Raw genomic sequence first — 19,266 nt, forward strand, 5'->3', positions numbered from 1 at the left:
GAAACTTCAAGTACAAATCAGCAAAGTAATTGTACCTTCAATTACTATCTCCAAGCCACCAGTTGCAGATGGTATAGATCTAATTGAAGCAGCAACAGCAAATTTGAAAGTTGCTGAAAAAGGAAAGTTGAGTTTAATCAACTGGGAAAAGATTGATGAGGAAATTCAGAGAAAGTTTAAACTAGTCAAGGAGCCAGTTAAGTCAGCCATCCATCACTCTCATGTCAAGCCAATCAGTGTGAATGATATGAGCATGAACTATCTGGAGAAAGGACAATCTTCCTGCATCAAAGCATAAAAGGCTAAAATAATTCTCAAACCAAGGGCAAATTATCCAAAGTCATCTTTGAACAATCCCTTGGACACTGTGTATGAGACACCCAAGCCTGATGAAAAGAAGCTTCTGTCAAGATCCATTGTCTTCTATAAAGATCCAGCTGATTCAGCCTCAAAAAGGAGAATTGCTAAGATATTCAGAAATGGAAAGGAAATTTGTGTGGTAGCTGGACATCCACAATTTGCTCCAGCAAAGAAAGAAGAGAAAGCAAGATTAAAGAAGGAAAAGAAGCAAGCTGCTCTAGATGCAAAGAAATCTAAACAGAAGAAAGAGCAGATTGTCATCTTGGCCAAGCTACAGGCTGTAAACTCTTCTCAACAAATTCCCTCTCAACCATCTGAAGCTGCTGAATCAAAGAAGAAGATTGAAGAACAGAAGAAATCCCCAAGAAAGAAAGAATTGGCTAGAAGAACAAAAAGGAAACTGGATGTTGTTGACAAGGAATTGGAAGATCAATTTCCTAAGGAATCCACACCAGCTAAAACTCAAGCATCAAAGCCCTCTATGGTATTTGAAGACATAAGGGTGGTGGACCCCTACAGGAACATACATGAAGAGCCTATTGTGCCAAAGGATGAGCTAATAGAGTGGGATAAATTACCAATTCCTGACTTCAACTTGCCAATCCTTACCAAGCCAAAAAGGACAAAATCAAGGGCAGTCAAGAAAGTGAAGCTGTCACCTCTCAAATCCAAGTCAGTAGTTAAAGCTCAACCCAAGGTCAACAGGGGAGACTACTTGTACTTGTGTGACATCAAAGAATTCTCAGATCTAAACCTTTATCTGGATGAACTGGATTAAGTAAGGGCAATTGATGCATACAGAAACCTACCTGAAAGGTTGGTGTTCAAGTACAAAGGAGGAAGGGAGATTCAGTGGCCTCTTCACAGGATACTTCAAGAAAGCCAAGCTGTGTTGATCAAAGTCTATTCATCCTTCCAGAAAAACTTTGGGTTCAATGTAACTGCAAGAAGCCTAGTATTGAAGAGGATTGAAGAGCTGAGGAGTGTTAGAGCTAAAGATGCACTCCCAAAGACTCTAATCATCCCATACACAGGGAGAAGAGTGCATCTAAGGCCCTACTAGCTGATGGAATTCATGGATGACAAGGGTGTGAGAAGATTCTTCAGACTAGAAGACCAATTGCGTATCTCTAGCAATGAGACTCTCTTGGAGATGCAAGAAATGCTAGATCTCTCAGAATCTGATGAACTAGAATTCCACAGGCAACTCCAGAATCAAGAATTCAAACATCAGTTGAACAGTGAAAGCTGATACACGGCCGTCGAGTTGTATACAAACACATTGTGGAAGCCCATTAACTGGGTAATAGAGGACGAAAAGCAGCAAAGATTAAGACTGTTAGATTTTATATTTATTCAGTATTTTTGACTTTGTAATCTTGGTATTATATAAACCAAGAGAGTAGCAAATAGAAAAATAACTGAGATAACTGAGAGAAACACAAAAACAGAGAAATCTTTGTAAGCAGAATCTTTAGCATTTCCTGTAAACTCAGTAGTTCATTTGTAAGCAGCTGTGAGCATTCTTGCACACAGAGTCCTCTCGATATATTATATATATCTCTGGTGGAATTGTTTAAATCCACCAGAAAGTTTTTAAAGACTCTTGTTTTTAATTACTTATGTTTTGATTCATTATATTTCTATTCCGCATCGTGCCAATCAAAACATTATATCTATATTCGAGTTGAACATTTTTTATTTCAAGAAAAAGGTTCAAGAATTCCATTCAACCCCCCTTCTGTAATTCTTGCTATATTTTTAAGGGACTAACATTATCCATGAGAGGTTCACACATAAAAATATGTGCCTCAGCAGGCCCACAGCCAGCCACCTTTCTGTCTGGTGGTTTTTCAACTCACCTTTGACTTTAGCCAAATCCATCTCAGCAGACAAAGGGGCCTCACTGGACATCTGACCCCAAACCACTGCATTTTATTTACAGAAGTATAAAGTACAAGAAAATCAAGAGGCACTAGATTTAACATCTGTAATGTATACAGAATCATATGACCTGCAAGGAACTTGGACACTAGAGAGACTAATGATATACCTACAAGTGCTGCTCCAAGGTTGACATTAGAAAAGCAGATCATAAAATCCTCGTCATCATCCATACCTTAGTAGAGCAGATATAACAGTTAATCTCAAAAATCACAATACAAAATAAAAGTGTAAAACTCAGTAAAAATCTAGGGCAAAGAGGTAACTACCTTGAAGGACAATGCTGGTTAGCTTGTCAACACCAGCACCTGCTATCAAATTAAGGCAATGTGTCAGTAGCAAGGCAGTAGACACGGGCGATCAATCTTGTATGGTAATTAACAGTACTGAAGATACTGAAACAACTGTAACACCAATGAAAAACATCTTGAATTCGCATGCCCCAAGCAAACAGAAGTAGAAGCCCGTGAACCAAGATAGAAGTTAAACAAAAACTAAATCATTAATCGTAGCATAAAAAATAGCAACCAAACAGAGGTTATTTGATGTAACTCCATGCAGGGATGCCTTTGAGATGTTACTGGAATTAAAGCTCATTTACTCAATAGAAGCCCTCACATAACTGATTCTGTGAATTCAACACTTAAACCAATCAAAGGCTTGTCATATTTACATTTACTCAATAGCAGCTATGCATAAGCAACTTTGTTTATTATCACAGTGGTTTATATCAACAATGTACTCTATAGTTAGATATTAGTCGATTCAACTAGTAAACAACTAATACCTTTTGTGAGTTCACTAAATACAATAGCGTAATACCAACAACTATTGCACATTGCGACTTCACAATCTAATGCCTGGTTAAAAAAAATGAACGTGAAATATCAATACCAAAACTAGACACTCGCATAAAAACTTAACAAAACTTCCCAAAATTATACGATCAACAACAATACCTCGCAGAGAACGGAGAGCATATCCCGAGGACTACAAGTGGCAATAAACCTATCGATAATACTCTCACAAACATCTATACACCTCTTTGAGCCACTCGAAAACCTAGCAACAACTTTCGGCAACTCAAACGAAAGTGCATCCATAACATCCTACATAATAATAAACAGTTCAACAATATAATACACCAATCAATCATAAACTTGTAAAAATCGCAGTAGATTCAAGTCCAGCAAACTAATATGCGCCTAAATAATCACTTATTATCGAAAATCAAAATCATGATATACAGACTCTAGTGAATTCACAGAGTAAAACCTGATCGATTGAAGTAGATGAGATGTATGTATGTATTTCAAAAAGTACTTGGGAAAGCAGTGTTCTCAATTTGTGTATTTTCACGATCTTCCTCAACTGAATCAGATAAAGTGTTGAGAAATTCGACTAATTCGGTTGTGGAGATTGTCGACTAGCTCGAGTTTTGAGGCTCGATTGACTCATGGAATTAAAAATAAATTATACAGAGTTATGAGTGGGAGTGTGTGTGTGTGATTAAAGGTGAAGAAGAGACTTACTATGGCTGAAGAAGAGAAGGAAGCTAGAATTTGACGGAGGTGAATCGCCGACGGAGTGTTGAGATTTTCCGGTGTGATTGACATGGTTGAAGATTCAGGGTTTAGACCCAATCTCTATAAACATAAACCCTAATCTCCAAGCTCTAAGCTCTAGGTTCCGACCCGACTAAAGATCCTAATTAACAAACCCTAATCTCCAGGCTCCAAACTCTGACCATCTGGGAACCCTAATTTTGAACCCTAATCGTCGGCGGAGTATTGAGATGTTGAAGATGAGTGCTGGTTAGTGTTTGAGTGATTTTTAGTAATTTTAAGTGAGTGTATTTTATTTTACTATGGGAAAAAAAGCAGGTTAAATTTTATCTTATGGGCGCCCAAATTTTGGTTAAAATTTGGCCAACGACTAAAATTCCGCCAAAATATTTAGTTATATGGTAACATTAATTATAGTGTCAATGCTAACACTATTTTTTATGTTACAAAATCAATTTTATAATGTTTATGGTAACATCTAGTATTCCCTACTGTAACATTAAAAAAAATGTTACCTCAGATCAAATTTTAGTGAGTATAGGTAACATTTTTGCTTTTAACACCAAAAAAGTGTTGTTACAGGCCATATATGGTGTAGTGTTTCTTTTAAGACCACTAGAGTGGGTTTTCTTTAACTTGGATTTAGAAATTCTTTATTTTGTTGCTTGGGTAGGCACCTGTTTGGTCACTATAACAGGTGTCATAGCCACAGTTGTTTGCAAAGAAATTTGTGGTTAGGTAGAGATTGGAGCAGAAGAAATTACCTCATTTACATGTTGTGCCTCCATGATTGGAAAATAGATGAGGGGAACCTCACTGTGGTGATTTTCCCTGTTTAAATCAATAATAACTTTCTTTTCTTGAACCCAACAATCAAGCTTGTTGGTTGAGTTCTCAATGACAAGATATTCAAAAACAAAATTAGCTAGCAACATAATGAATCTAGAATAATATATGTTCTTAGACCTTTTCTTAATGTCTTCTAGTTTGTACCCTAGCTCATACATTACAGAACTACTGAAATTAAAATACTTATCACTCAGAAGCATGTAAAGCATGTTAACAATAGAATAGCTAACAGCATCAAAATTACTAATATTTCCATAAAATGCCTTAACAAAAGAATCACATAGAAAGATCCACTCCTTTCTAAGGCCCATTCTCCTAACCTCACCTAAATTGGAGGGATTAAGAGAATAATTTATAGAAGTAAGCATGTTGCTCACATCTGTGTCTGTATGTGGAACAAGAGTGTTATTATTAGGAATTTTAAAGCATTCTTGTAGTGTTTCACAGTTAATGAAGTGGTCCTTACCTTTGAGAGAGAAGGTAATGGTCTTATCTTTTGAATTGAATACGGCTGTAGTCCAAATCTCCTCAACAACTTCACAATAGATGACCGGAGATTGAAGCATATCATAACTCAGTTTGCAGCCTCGAATGAAGTCCATTATTTTATTATAGTCCTCAGAAGCATCAATCTCCTTGTTCACCAATGCTACAAAGTTGTTCTTCTCATATACAAACCCAGTTTGAGACATGATTTTGACTATTGGTGCCATTTCTATAATTGAAAGTAGTTGCAGAAAGAGGGTTTTTGCTTTGGAGACGAAATGAGTTAGTAGAAACTGCTTTGAGAAAGATAAAAGCAAAATAGAAAATGAAATGGGGCTTTTATACTTTCTCAGAAACAAACAAGAAAAAAATTAATATAAAAGTAAAATAAAGTAACCAATGAAATTTGCCCAAAATAGCCGTTTAACAAAAAAATGAAATAAACTATCGAAATTCTAAAGATTATATATCGAGATATACTTACAGGTTGTAAGTAAATTTGATGGATGATAAATAAGATTAACGGCTATGATGAAAGCAATTCGATGGATGAAGATTACACAGGTATCCATCGATTTAAAAAGTACCCGGAATAATACTTGATTTTTCAAAAGATAATAAAATTCAACGGATATTCATTTTGGATGGATAATGAACATCCGTCGAGATGTAAATTCTGACTTAGCCAAAATTTTATCTTTGACAAGAAACATCAAATTTTATTCTAGCTGCAATTCAAATTGCTTAAAAATCCGTATAATTTATAAATAATTAAAACTTACAAACTAGTAAAGGTGGATTCATCTATTGGCTTGTTAAAGATGTTTGCAAGTTGCTTCTCACTTGGAACAAAATGTAGTTCCACAGTACCATTCATGACATGCTCTCTAATGAAGTGGTACTTGATGTCAGTGTGCTTTGTCCTTGGATGTTGTACTGGATTTTCAGTAATTGCAATGGCACTGGTCTTATCACAGAAAATAGGAATCTTATCCACCTGTAGACCATAGTCCAATAATTGGTTTTTCATCCATAAAATATGTGCACAACAACTGCCAACAACAATATATTCAGCATCAGCTATAGAAGTAGAGACTGAATTTTGCTTTTTACTGAACCAGGATACTAGTTTATTTCCTATAAATTGACAGGTTCCTGTTGTACTTTTTCTATCAATTTTACACTCTGCATAATCTGCATCTGACTAACCAGTTAGATCAAAACCAGAATCTCTAGGATACAAAATGCCAAGTTTTGGTGTTTCTTTGAGATATCTGAAAATTCTCTTAATAGCTACTAAGTGAGATTCCCTAGGATCAGCCTGAAATCTAGCACAAAGACAAGTAGAAAACATTATATCTGGCCTATTGGTTGTTCAATATAAAAGTGAGCCAACCATTCCTTATATCTTAAAATATCCACATACTTTTCAGTAGTGTTTAATTCAAATTTAGTGGCAGTGGCCATGGGAGTTTTTGCAGATGTGCATTATATTAAGTCAAACTTCTTTAAAAGACCATAAATATATTTAGTTTGACTAATCAATAATCCATCACTAACTTGCTTAACTTGTAAACTAAGAAAATAAGTTAGTTCTCCCATCATGCTCATATTATGTTTACTTTGCATCAATTTGGAAAACGTTTTGCAAAGTTTCTTATCTGTAGAGCCAAATATAATATCATCTACATAATTCTGAACATGTATACTAGAGCCATTAACATTTCTAAAGAATAAAGTTTTATCAACAGTACCTCTTGTGAAATGATTTTCTAAGAAACACTTTGACTAAGTGTCATACCAGGCTCCAGGTGCTTGCTTCAATCCATAAAGTGCTTTCAAAAGATAGTAGACATATTCTGGAAAGTTAGGAGCTTCCAAACCAGGAGGCTGACTAACATATACGTCCTCCTCTAAATCTTCATTCAGAAATGCACTTTTAACATCCATTTGATAAACCTTGAAATTGGCATGGGGTGCATAGGCTAGAAAAATTCTGATGACTTCAGATCTTGTAACAGGAGGAAATGTCTCATCAAAATCGATTCCCTCTTGCTGACAATAGCCTTTAGCAACCAATCTAGCTTTGTTCCTGATTACTATGCCATTTTCATCCATCTTGTTCCTGAATACCTATTTGGTGTCAATAGGATTTTTGCCTGTAGGTTTGGGTACCAACTTCCATACCATATTTATTTAAAATTGGTTTAGCTCTTCCGGCATAGCTAAAACCCAATCAGGATCCAACAAAACTTCTTCTACCTTTTTAGGCTCTTCCAGAGATATGAAGCTGCTGTATAGACATTCTTCTTGAGTTGCTTTCCTAGTATGCACTCTTGAAGTTACATCACCAATAATAAGTTCAAATGGGTGATCTCTAGTCCATTTTCTCTATTGTGGTAGATTAGCTCTAGATGAAGAGGCCTCATAATTGTCTTGATGAGTGACTGAGTGTTTATTAGAAGAGACTCCCCTTGAGTTTGTGGATCTTTGACTTGAAGTTGGGGTCCTTTTTTATTGTGATATGTTTTGACTTACAACTCCTATTGATGGCTCAACGGATGTTGATCTTTGCCTTTCGATGGATGACATAGATAGTCTCTCAACGGATGATGCACTTGGTCTTTCGACAGATGTTGAATTATGCGCTTTATTTATTGCTGACTTTCTGCATTATCCTTAGAGATTGTTTCTTGATCACTTTCATCACAAATCATCTCAATATTATCAAATTTGAGGCTTTCATAGAAACCTTCATCTTGTAGTCCTTCAAACTTCTTATCATCATACACAACATGTACAAATTCCATAACAATGTTGGCTCTGAGATTGTAGACTCTGTATGCTTTTCCAACTACATACTCAACAAAAATACCTTCATCTGTTTGGGCATCAAAGTTTTCATGCTGCTCAGTTTGGTTCTTTAAAATATAGCATTTACAGCCAAAGACATGAAGAAAGTTTAATGTTGGCTTCCTATGCTTGAACAGTTGATAGGGAGTCATGCATTTTGCTTGATTGACCAAGGAAATGTTTTGAGTATAGCATGCAGTATTTACAGCTTCTGCCCAAAAATATATAGTAAATTTAATTCTTCCAACATTTTCTTTGCAGCTTCAATAAGAGATCTATTCTTTCTTTCCACCATTCCATTTTGTTGTGGAGTTCTTGTTGGTGAAAACTCATGCATGATCCCATTTTCTTCACAAAATAATCTCATCACAGGATTCTTGAACTCAGTTCCATTGCCACTCCTGATTCTTCTAACTTTGAGATCATGATGATTGTTGACTTGCCTTATGTGATTGATGATGATTTCACTAGCTTCATCTTTAAATTGGAGAAAATATGTCCAAGAGAACTTTGAGAAATCATCCACAATTACTAGGAAACATCTTTTCTTTGATATGGCAACACATTGACTGGTCCAAATAAATCCATGTGCAGTAATTGTAAGGGTTCTTCAATTGTTGATTCAAGCTTCTTTTTGAATGATGCCTTTATTTGCTTTCCTTTTTGGCAGGCATCACACAATCCATCCTTTGAGAATTCCACTTGAGGAATGCCTCTTACCAAATCTTTCCTGACTAGTTCATTCATAGTCTTGAAGTTAAGATGGGACAACTTCTTGTGCCATAGCCAAATTTCATCTTGACTTGCCTTGCTGAAAAGACAAGTGATAGATTCTGCATTTAATGAGTTGAAGTCAGCTAGATACACATTTCCTTTTCTCACTCCAGTGAGAACCACTTTGTTGCTTTTCTTGTTGGTCATAACACAGGCTTCAGAGTTGAATGTTACTGAGTTGCCCTTATCACAAAGCTGGTTGATACTCAACAAATTATGCTTGAGTCCATCCACTAGGGAAACTTCCTCAATGATGACATTGTCTTTAGAAATCAAGCCATATCCCACATTATAACCCTTGTTGTCATCTCCAAAAGTGATACTTGGGTCAGCTCTCTCCTTCAACTTAATGAGCGGGGTAGAATCTCCAGTCATGTGCCTTGAGCAACCACTATCCAAATACCAAAGATTCATTATGTTTCCCTGATTACTGGATGAACTGACCTCTATTTCATATGATTTGGCCATAAGTGCTAGATTAACATAGCTTGTATCCTCATCCCCATCTAACCCATCAGCATCCCAATCATTTTCCTAAGTTAGAAAAGCACTTTCTTTCTGTTTGAGCAACCCAAAATATTTCTTCTTGAAATCCAAAGGCTCAAACTTCTTTGGTCAGAATCAGGCTTTCTGCATTCACTTCTTAAATGACCACTCAAGCCACACTTGAAATATTTGAATTTTACTTGTCAACCATGTTTCTGTTTGGCTTGGATACTCCAAAATTCTTCATGAATTTGAGCTTGGAAAACCTTCTAGATAGAAAATCCAGATGCTCATCTATGTCATCCATATCATCTTGACTAAGATGGTCTTCATGTTTATCTACTAGCCCTTTTCCTTTGCCTTCACAAACTCTAGGGTTTGGTGCAGATTCCACAGCTTCTACCTTCATCTCTTTCTCTTTTTCTTGCTCAGCAACCAATGCAATGGATCCTCCCTTCTTCCTTCCTTTTTCCAGCTGCTCATCCTGATCTATCTCAAGCTCATAGGTCTTTAGAATGCCATACAGTCTTTTCAAAGTAAATTCCTTATAATCTTAGGACTTTTTAAGAGAGACTGTCATAGGCTTTCATTCCTTTGGTAGAGATCTAAAAAATTTGAGATTGGAATCCTTTGTCTGGTAGATTCTTCTATTGCATCTTTAGAGCATTTAGCAGTTTTTAAAATCTACTTAAAAAGTCAGTTAATGTTTCACTGTCTTCACAATGAAAGTGATCATACTGCTGAATCAAGAGTTGTATCTTGTTTCCCTTACTTGCTCAGTTCCATCACATATAACTTGAATTGTATCCCAGACATCCTTAGCAGTTTTGTAATTGATGATGTTGTTAAACATATCACCATCAACACCATTAAACAAAATGTTCATGGCCTTCTTGTCCTTATGAACTTGCTCAATATTTGGATCAGACCATTCTGCTCTAGGCTTTGGGATAGACTGCTCATTTCCTGTAGCAGCTCTCACAGGAACATGAGGACCTTTCTCAATATAATCCACATATGCTTCATCTTGAGAGAGGACATGCAGGTCTATTTTCACCTTCCAGTGGTGATAGTTGTCTTTGTCCGGAAATGGAATTTTTACTCCAACATCTTTTCTGCTCATCTTGTTAGTTGTTGTGATCTTTAAACTCTTTGTACTTCAAGAGCTTGCTCTGATACCAACTGTTATTCCCAAATAATCTAACAAAGAATTACAGAGGGGGGGTTGAATGTAATTCTGGTTATTTTTTGATTTCAAGAAATATTTTATCTCAAATATATAACAGTGTTTGATTAAGAAACAATGCGGAATGAAATTATTGAGGTAATCAAACACAAAGTAATTAAACACAAGTATTGAAAAACTTTCTGGTGGATTGAACTTTTCCACCAGATATATATATATATATATATATATATATATATATAAGATCGAGAACTCTGTGATGCAAGGTTTGCACACAGCTGCTTACAAGTACAATTACAAGAAATAAAAAAATTATTCACAGAAACAGCTTTTTTCTATTTCTCTTGTTAATTGCTTGATTTACTACTAGCTACTCTTGGTTTATATACTACCAAGATACAAGTGAGTAAGACAAACTAATAAAACAAAATGTGTCTTTGTCTAATCGTATGCTTCTTCATTTCTCCATCCAGTATCTTTGATTTTCTTCAAGTAAGAATGGAAATGGAAATGCTTCTTTGTTCTCTAAAACATGTAAATAGGCTGCCACATTCCATTTGCATCTAATCAACCCATGTGACTGTCAAGTCACTATCAACTGCAATTTGATTTAGAACATACGTTGAAACTTGATTGAATCATCTGTTGAGACTGTGTTGGATCATCCGTTGAAATTTCATTAGATCATCCATTGAATGTGACTTGGATCATCCGTTGAAACCTTGTAAAATCATCCGTTGAAAGTCTTCCATAGCTGTTAACTCTATTTCACTTATGCAAAATTACAAGGCATCTAATATATACAATTGGCCAACCTATTTTGCATATCAATCTAGTAGTCAACATGACTTGAATATCCTACAACTTCTAGATCTCTAAGGTATTGTAGTATGCAGGAATGTGTTACAAAACTTATTAAGACATAAGCTACTCTCTCAATGGATGTTAAAGTAAGTCATCCGTTAAGAGCTACAATAACACTAAATTAAATCTACTAAGGTGTTTTGGTGAACTTATCATCAAGCCTATGACATATTATAGATGTCATGGAGCAGTAAATTTTAATCTATAAACTGTAATATAACTATTCTGATTACCTTGTTGTATTTATTCAGGAATAGACAAATAAAACCCTGCTAACATTTGAACTGTCTATGCAGCATATTCCAAGAAATATAAGATTTCGACATCAAATGTGGAAAAGCGGAGACATAGTAAAGTTCAGAATGGCCCAAGGAGTTTGGGATATAAAAATAGTTCTAAACGATACAACTGCCAGATTTTTGCGTGGTTGGAGCAAGTTTGTCAAAGAACTTGAGTTAAAGGAAGATGACAATCTGCACTTCACATTACAGCAAGACAGTGATATTCCAACTTTTAACATTGAAGTCAATCCTCCTAATTAGTAATGGATTTCAATATAGTTGATAGAACCTGATTCTGCTACTTAATAATATCAAGATATTTTGGAGATTGAGACATGATATCTTGATGTTGTCGGAATACTTTGTGTATCAATTTGAACGTGTTCCATGTGGTTATGCTTTAAATTACTTTCAATGATTATTGTAATTTCCTGTTTCATATGCGACTTAGGTTTTGAAGGCGGTCATGAGACATTGAACCGAATCCTTCAAATTAGTATTGGAGTGCCATTTTATTGTCAGTAGCAGATATGTTGTTATATATTTTAGATATATTCTTAAGTGGATGACACATATGCGTAGCATAAAATGAACCTTTTTCATTTTGTTATGTTTAATAATATATTATGTTCATTCTCTTAATACTGTCTATGTTTGAATTGATTTGGATATTGTAATGTAGAAACATTTTTTTTTGGAAGTCACTTAAGGTTAATATTCAATTTAAAGTATTTGTTACACTTTTATTTTTATTTTCTTTAATTGGCATGTATTTTTGGTAGGTAAATTACAGTACCTACAATGTGAAAAAATATATTTTAAAGTTAAGTACATCACGAACATTGTTAAACTACAATATATAAATATTTATAAAAAATGCAATATATTTGTAGGTGAGAATAGATGATTATTATATAAGAAATTGAAGAAGATGACAGAGTGAAGTGAAATATCAATGATCTTCATTTGCTATCTAACTTTAATTGTGTAGATATAAGCAGATGCAAGAATTATGATAATGTGATAAATGTAAAAAGACCCACTTCCATTTTTAATGTCGTGCTACTAAGGTTTAAGCTGATATTACATAAATCCAAATTCCAAAACATAATGATACCGACAATAATAGATAATCCACAAAAATACTTTTATGTGGCTGATTACCGATTTGAAATCTGCCTTTTTAGTAAGGACATCGAGTTATAAATGTTTTTTAAAGAAAGAATTATTTAGAATCCATTTATATCAACTAAAATATTGGTAAATTGGAAATATTAGTATTATTTGCCTTGGCTATATCAAAATGAGAGATTAAATCAAACTTGTGGCATGCTATTATGAGAGTGTCCACAGGCTCCACATTGACAATGGTCATGGGAAGAAACCATATGCACTTTACGGACCTTACAGGACTATAAAGTCCAGCTGGTGGCATGATATCGATGTTCCTGATACGTTATAAGATACCTGGATTTATAAGTCTAGCAAACTGATTCTAAGTAGTTGATGGCTTGATTGTAAGTATATGTGTATTCTGCAAATGTTTTTTAAAAAAGTTGTCAAAAAACAAACTTTTAAAACAATATACTAAGCATATTCACATCCTGATTAAATTCGTGATGCTCAGAAACTCTTATGCATATCGTGATCTGCATTCATAGACTGATGAATGAGTAATCCAAAAGCATATCATGATCCTGATACAGATCCTGTTGCAGGAGAAATGAGGATCTCTCAGCATCAGGCTTAGAATAAGGATGTGAATATGCACAATATGCTCCAAAAGATGTGAGCAATGATTCGAATGCAACTGATACAATTAAATCACTGCTCACTGTCCAGCAGAATAAGATTTTTAGGTCACAATATTCTCTGTGGATTGTAATCAAAGATAATATAAATTTGAATTTAACAAACTTTCCAGATGAATATAGTCTCTAACACAGTAAGAAATGAAACAATGTAACTATTCACACGTAACTTGCATTCCATGGTGATGATTGTGATATAGGAAAACAAATGCGCACGTTGATAGCATAATCATCGGAATAGAAAGCATATTCATTAATTCCCCTCTATAATTGTTTTTTGAAAAGATTTATAAGATTGAATCTACCACTATAAGCTAAGAATGTGCATTGTTTAAAGTTATTTAACTTTTCCGTAAACCCAAAACATGTTATACAGATTGTACACGTGAAGAAGCTTAAAATAAAAATAAGTTTATAAAACATGAAATAAAGACAGATATACATTCCAGATGAATAAGTCCAATTCAACATAAGAACATTACATTGCATATTTTTATAGTTCATAGCAGAATCTAAAATCTTGAAAAACATCAGTTGAAGGGTGTATTTCTGACATTTTGAACTCCAAAGATGTGCCATCTTCAAACCCTCTAGCTATAATTTACCCTCTTCCTGATAATTTCCCTCGACTGCTCTAGTGTAAAGGGAATTCCATATGTCTACCTCAAACGGAGGTCCATCTAGCAAGCCTAATGGTCTGCTACTCCGTATATTTGGACACATTATTTTTGCTTTGAGTAGAATATCATTTCCGAAAATGTTACCGTATATGTCTAAGAGCAGAGTAATCATCTCTTTCACTCTTCCTCTCATATCAGAATTGGTCACCACCATATACATTTCATTAGCGGCGCTATATATTTCAGCTGGTCTGTAACGACCGAGAATTTTCCGTCGAAATTAAGAAAGTAAAGTATGTGTTATGTGATGAGATTATGTGATTAAGCGTTGATTATTTGTCTTATCTGTATACTAGAGTTAAGGAGCGTGGATAAAAACGTTCCAATTTAAAGAGTTAAAGAATATATAAAAGGGGAATTATGTGTGATTGAATGAAATGAATGTGTCAGTAAAGTGTTTTGTCCTAAGTGACGTGTCAGTCGATAATGATAATGAGAAGCATAATCGAAACGCTGAGCGTCGGGCCGTCAGGCTGAACGTGACCCGGTACGCGTAAAAGAGGATAAAGATTTAAGAGTGATATATTCTATGATCAGACCTAAGTCGTTATATGATCGTATATGTGTGATTGCTTGCCTGTGTGCATGACTGTATGATCTGTGTCAATTTTTGTTAATTTTAAAGGAATTATGTGATTTAAGTAAAGGTTTAATTAACCTTCGTGCATTTTTATAAAATCATCTGAGATGGATAAAAACATGGGATTTGTTCTGTTATCTTTGTAGAGGTCTTAGAGACTTTTTAAAAATGATAAGTGAATTTAATTGTTGATCTTTGCATTTTTAAATCGATTTTATGTGGAAAAGGTATTCATTAAAGCGAGTTTGCGAAATTCATATAAAATCAACCGCTCGCACAAATTCTTATTATGAGTAATGGATAAAAAGCTAATTTCGAGGCCTACGCGTTAAAAATGTCATTTTCAATAATTCTTGACTTTCCGAGAGAGAAATATTTTTATTTTGAATTTCGTTGCAATTAAGTAAAAAGAGAAAGAAAATGCAAACTAAAAAGGGAGTTATTAGATTACTATTTTGCCCTTAATCTTGGTGGAGTATAAATACTCCCTTCCTTCCTCATTTTCTTCTCCTTGCCGAACATTCACTCTTTTCTCTCTTCTTTTTCTCTTCTCTCTCTCTCGGACACTCTCTCTCTCGGCTCTCTCCCCATCTCTTTTCTCTCTCTTGCATGCAATAACAAATACTCATCCAAATTCAAAGATATAACCATCTATAGCTTCCATTTTCGGTATACTTCTTAGATTTCACTTGCATGTAAGTGTTTGTATAAGTGTTTATGGTTCCATCTCTATGGTTATGTTCAAGGAAATATAATTTCTTGATATATGATCATAAGAGTAGATTCAAGTGATTTTATGGTTTAAAACTCAAGAGGAGACCCGTTATGGGCACTCTCAAGTTTGACCACCACCGGCCATGATCCAAAGGAGAGCCGGTGGGTTTTCCATGATGTGATTGTTGGATTTTAATGTTGCATGTTATGGTTTCTTGAAATCTTGAAAAAGGGTTTTGTTTCTTTTGTTGAAAATTGAGTATGTGATTGGTAAAATGATTTCCTTGATTGTAAAATGAATGTGTGCATGTGATTGTTGCTTAGAAAATCAAAATTGATGATTTGCATGTGAGTTTTTGCTTCGGCTTTATGCTAATAAAAAGGGAAATTGAATTTTGTGACTTGATCTTGGTATGAACTAAGCTTAATTAGTAGGAAATAGAGTTGCATGTTGATTTAAAAAAGGAGTTAGTGATGCATGTCAATGTTTGGTTCTTGGATTGTAAATTTTGAATGTTTGCCGAATGGAAAATGGGTTTAAAAGAGATTGATTTGTGATTAAGTGAATGCATGCATTGAATAATTTGATTAAGGTTGAGTCATTAGGTGATGTTTGGCTTTGTGCTTCGGAAATCTTGATGAAAATGAGTTAAATGACTAAGTTAAGGCTTAAAACAAGTTAAAAATGTGATATAGGACTTTGCATGTCAAGATTGATCTTTGTATGTGTGTTTTCTTGATAAACCCGAATGGGTTGAATCTTTAAAGTGGTTTGTTGTGAGTAGACTTGATTAAAGTAATGATGGATGGTGATTAGATTATTAAGGAATGAATTATTGTTGCATGCTAAGTTTAGGTTCGAATTTTTGAGTTAATAAGAAAGGAAATTGAATTTGATGAGATAATCTTGGTAAACACTAAGTTTGTATGATCTAAAAGCAATTGCATGATAGTTTTAAAGGAGATCAATGAGTGCATGCTAGTAATTAGTCTTTGAGTTGAAAATTATGTTCTTGCCGAATGAAAACAAGATAAAAAGGGGATAACTTGGTGATTAAGTGTATGCATGTTGATTTGATGGATTGATTAAGTTGAAATCACTAAGTAGTGCATGGTTTGGTGACTTAATGAATGGAATGATTTAATAGGGGATTAAAACAAGAAAGAAATGTGGTATATAACCTTGCATGTCAAAATCTATTTTTGATTGTTTGATTCTTGATTGTGATAAGTGTTAAGGCCGAATAGGCCATAAGAAATAAAGGTCAAAACTTGATTTTGGTAATTGAAAGAATGATTGAGTGTTATATGTGAAAATCTTTGATTTTGCTTGATTGGATTGTTGTTTTGGTTCGAAATAAGGAATAAAAGAAAAGGGAATTAAGTCGATTGATATAAGTGATAGTATGCACGTAAATGTTTGGTTGTAAATGGGTCTAGTACTCGTAAAAGAGTCGTGTTAGTTTGATTTGAGAAATAGCCAAGATCAAGCGAGTACGCTTTGATTGCTAGGTATATAAGGATATAAAAAAAACTTCGAGAAAGGATTGTGTTATGTGTTATGTGCTTATGTGTATAAGCTATACTCGTATAGTTCGAGTCAAGAATATAATCGAGTTATCGTATAGAGTGATCGTTCCGGGAACGAGAGTTGGGAATCTAATTAAGATTTTGGTTTTCATTGTAGATTCGGAGCGTGAGGGCATTCGGGCTAGGAAAGGGAAAAGTATACTAGCTGGCAGTAGTTCAACCCTCAGGAAAGCAATTTCAGGCAAGTAACTCTGATTACTTGTGTAAATGATTATAAAGGAAATATTGTTCATACCATGTAGAGTATAGAACTGTTAAAGTATAAAACCCTTGCTTTATGAAACCCTGATACTGATTTGAAGTACCCTTTGTTCTTGATAACCTGTTATTGATAATCCTATTTATTTCACCCGTTGATAATCTGCCTTTCTGTTTAAGATTCCTATAATGCCATGAATCATATTGAACCTTTAAATTATCTTGGATAACTCTGTTAATGATACCATGTTTCTCTTGATCGCCCTAATGATCCCTAAGTTAAATCTGATCCTTCAAATTTAGTGCCTTGTTATCCTTGATACAGAATTCTTGAGAATTGTTCTTTGCGTATCGTTGATTCACTCCCTGATCTTTGTTTCTTTAAAATCTGAATTAAGAATGAGTTTCGACTTGAAAGAGTCCGAATGATTTCAAAGGCTTGGTAATGATAAAATGAATTTTAGAAAACCTATTGTTTTCCAACTCAAGGTTTTTCAAATGAATTCCTGATGGATTGGATTGAGACGTAAGAGGCTAGTGGGACTAGTCTAGTCATGGTAAGAGGCTAGTGGGACTAGTCCAATTTAAGGCTGAAATTATGCCGAATGGTACCTTAAAGACCGGAATGGAGGTCGATACGGGCTGATCACCCGTATATAATGAAATGGAAAGATAAGTGATCCAATCAAGGGTTCTAAATGATTATTTAAAAAAAAGGGAACTGAAACTTTTATTCAGTAAATTGATTTTTGGAAATGAAAATGGTTTATATTTTTTTGAAAAGAGTTGCTTATGTTATTGTGGAGTTTAAAGCTCAGAACCCTATCCCTGAAATTGTTGATCATATGAATGATTCTATATCTTGAATACTGTTGCTTTCCTCTATCGAAAGATCTATTTTGATCCTATAATGAATTGTGATGAATGTCGGCTTTTGTCCTGCTTCGAGCTTTGTTTCTTGAAAGCCCAACTATTCTTCGGATACCCTTTCCTTATCTCAAAGAAAACAAAAAAATAAATATATGGAAATCTGCCACCTAGATTAGCTAAAATAGAATGCCCTAGTTTGTTCAAAGTATATTGAGAATTGATATTGTAGAACTGCTATATAGTTACTTGCTGAGTTTTCTACTCACTTGTTTTATCTTAATCTAACCATGGCAGTTAAGCAAGAAGATGGCCAGGCTTAGGCGCACTACTCGTAAGAGCGTACCTGGTGGTCCCTACCGTGGTGAGGGCTTCCAGTTGCCAGAGCAGGTAGTACAGATTATGAGTGAGCTCGCGCCTAGAAAGTGGTGTTTAAAGATACAATGGGTTATCTGTCGGTTCCCAGCCGGAATCGATATTAATTATTTAATAATATTTTGGGTTTGTAAGTTATATTCTGTGATTGGTAGTTATAATCTTGTCTCATACTTTATCCTGTTGATCCTATTAGTAGTTAATCGGGGTTTATGCATATTTAATTAGTAGATTAGAGGTGTGTGAGTCCTCATTTCCTAACCCCGAGATTGAGGTCGTCACAAGTTGGTATCCGAGCTACAGGATCTAGTCCCTGAGACAAGTTAGGTTTTTTTTAAAAAGGGGTATTTTGGGAATATATCTATATCGCGAGAGAGTTCGACTCATGTAGAGTTGAGTTAGACTATTAGGTATAGTCTAAGGAAAGTGTTTGATTGGTAAAGCAGAAACTAGAATTAGGGTGTGAGTTAGCTGGAAGCTTTATTTGACCCTAACATTGTTTCTTGGTTGCTGTTTTATGTTTTCTCAGGATCCTAGTAGTGGTAGTGACTCAGACTCAGAGATTAGCTTGACTGGTACCCCTGTGGACCCTATTCCACCCTCTCCAGAGGAGCCTGTATATGTTAGTTCAGACCCAGAGGAGGACCCTTCTGAGAGTAGTGAGATCCCTATGCAGATTTCACCCTTGAGGCCTGATTCAGAGACCCCTGCCCCTGAGCCAGAGTCGGAGATGCCTAAGACTGTTCCTGTCAGTATTGGTGGCAAGTTAGCCCAGGACCGAGACTTTGTGTACTCCCGCATTC

The 19,266-nt window shown here is 34.9% G+C and overlaps 1 protein-coding gene across 2 annotated transcripts; it reads right to left on the reverse strand.

The window, feature by feature from the left end:
• Positions 1-2,134: 2,134 nt before the first annotated feature.
• On the reverse strand, positions 2,135-4,145 carry LOC141678807 (aberrant root formation protein 4-like). 2 transcript variants are annotated; one of them, XM_074485210.1, is made up of 6 exons: positions 3,837-4,145; positions 3,264-3,413; positions 3,092-3,164; positions 2,574-2,932; positions 2,414-2,479; positions 2,135-2,288 (listed from the first exon to the last, which is right to left on the reverse strand). In XM_074485210.1, exons 1-4 carry the CDS (start codon positions 3,918-3,920, stop codon positions 2,919-2,921), a joined length of 321 nt encoding a protein of 106 aa, XP_074341311.1. In that variant the 5' UTR covers positions 3,921-4,145; the 3' UTR covers positions 2,135-2,288; positions 2,414-2,479; positions 2,574-2,918. The 2 variants fall into 2 exon arrangements, with proteins under 2 accessions (XP_074341311.1, XP_074341309.1); XM_074485208.1 differs by having other exon boundaries at positions 2,574-3,164.
• Positions 4,146-19,266: the final 15,121 nt, after the last annotated feature.

This window comes from Apium graveolens, chromosome 8 (genome assembly GCF_009905375.1).
Source record: "Apium graveolens cultivar Ventura chromosome 8, ASM990537v1, whole genome shotgun sequence".
In the NCBI taxonomy this organism is placed as follows: Eukaryota; Viridiplantae; Streptophyta; class Magnoliopsida; order Apiales; family Apiaceae; genus Apium; species Apium graveolens.

Bases quoted from the DNA above. Each gene is read 5' to 3' on its own strand.
- LOC141678807 (XM_074485208.1), bottom strand. From the start codon at position 3,920: ATGTCAATCACACCGGAAAATCTCAACACTCCGTCGGCGATTCACCTC. The intron at 3,414-3,836 runs GTAAGTCTCTTC...ATTATTATGTAG, and splicing joins CCTTCTCTTCTTCAGCCATA to GATGTTATGGATGCACTTTC. The intron at 3,165-3,263 runs GTATTGTTGTTG...TTTTTTAACCAG, and splicing joins TGCTCTCCGTTCTCTGCGAG to GCATTAGATTGTGAAGTCGC.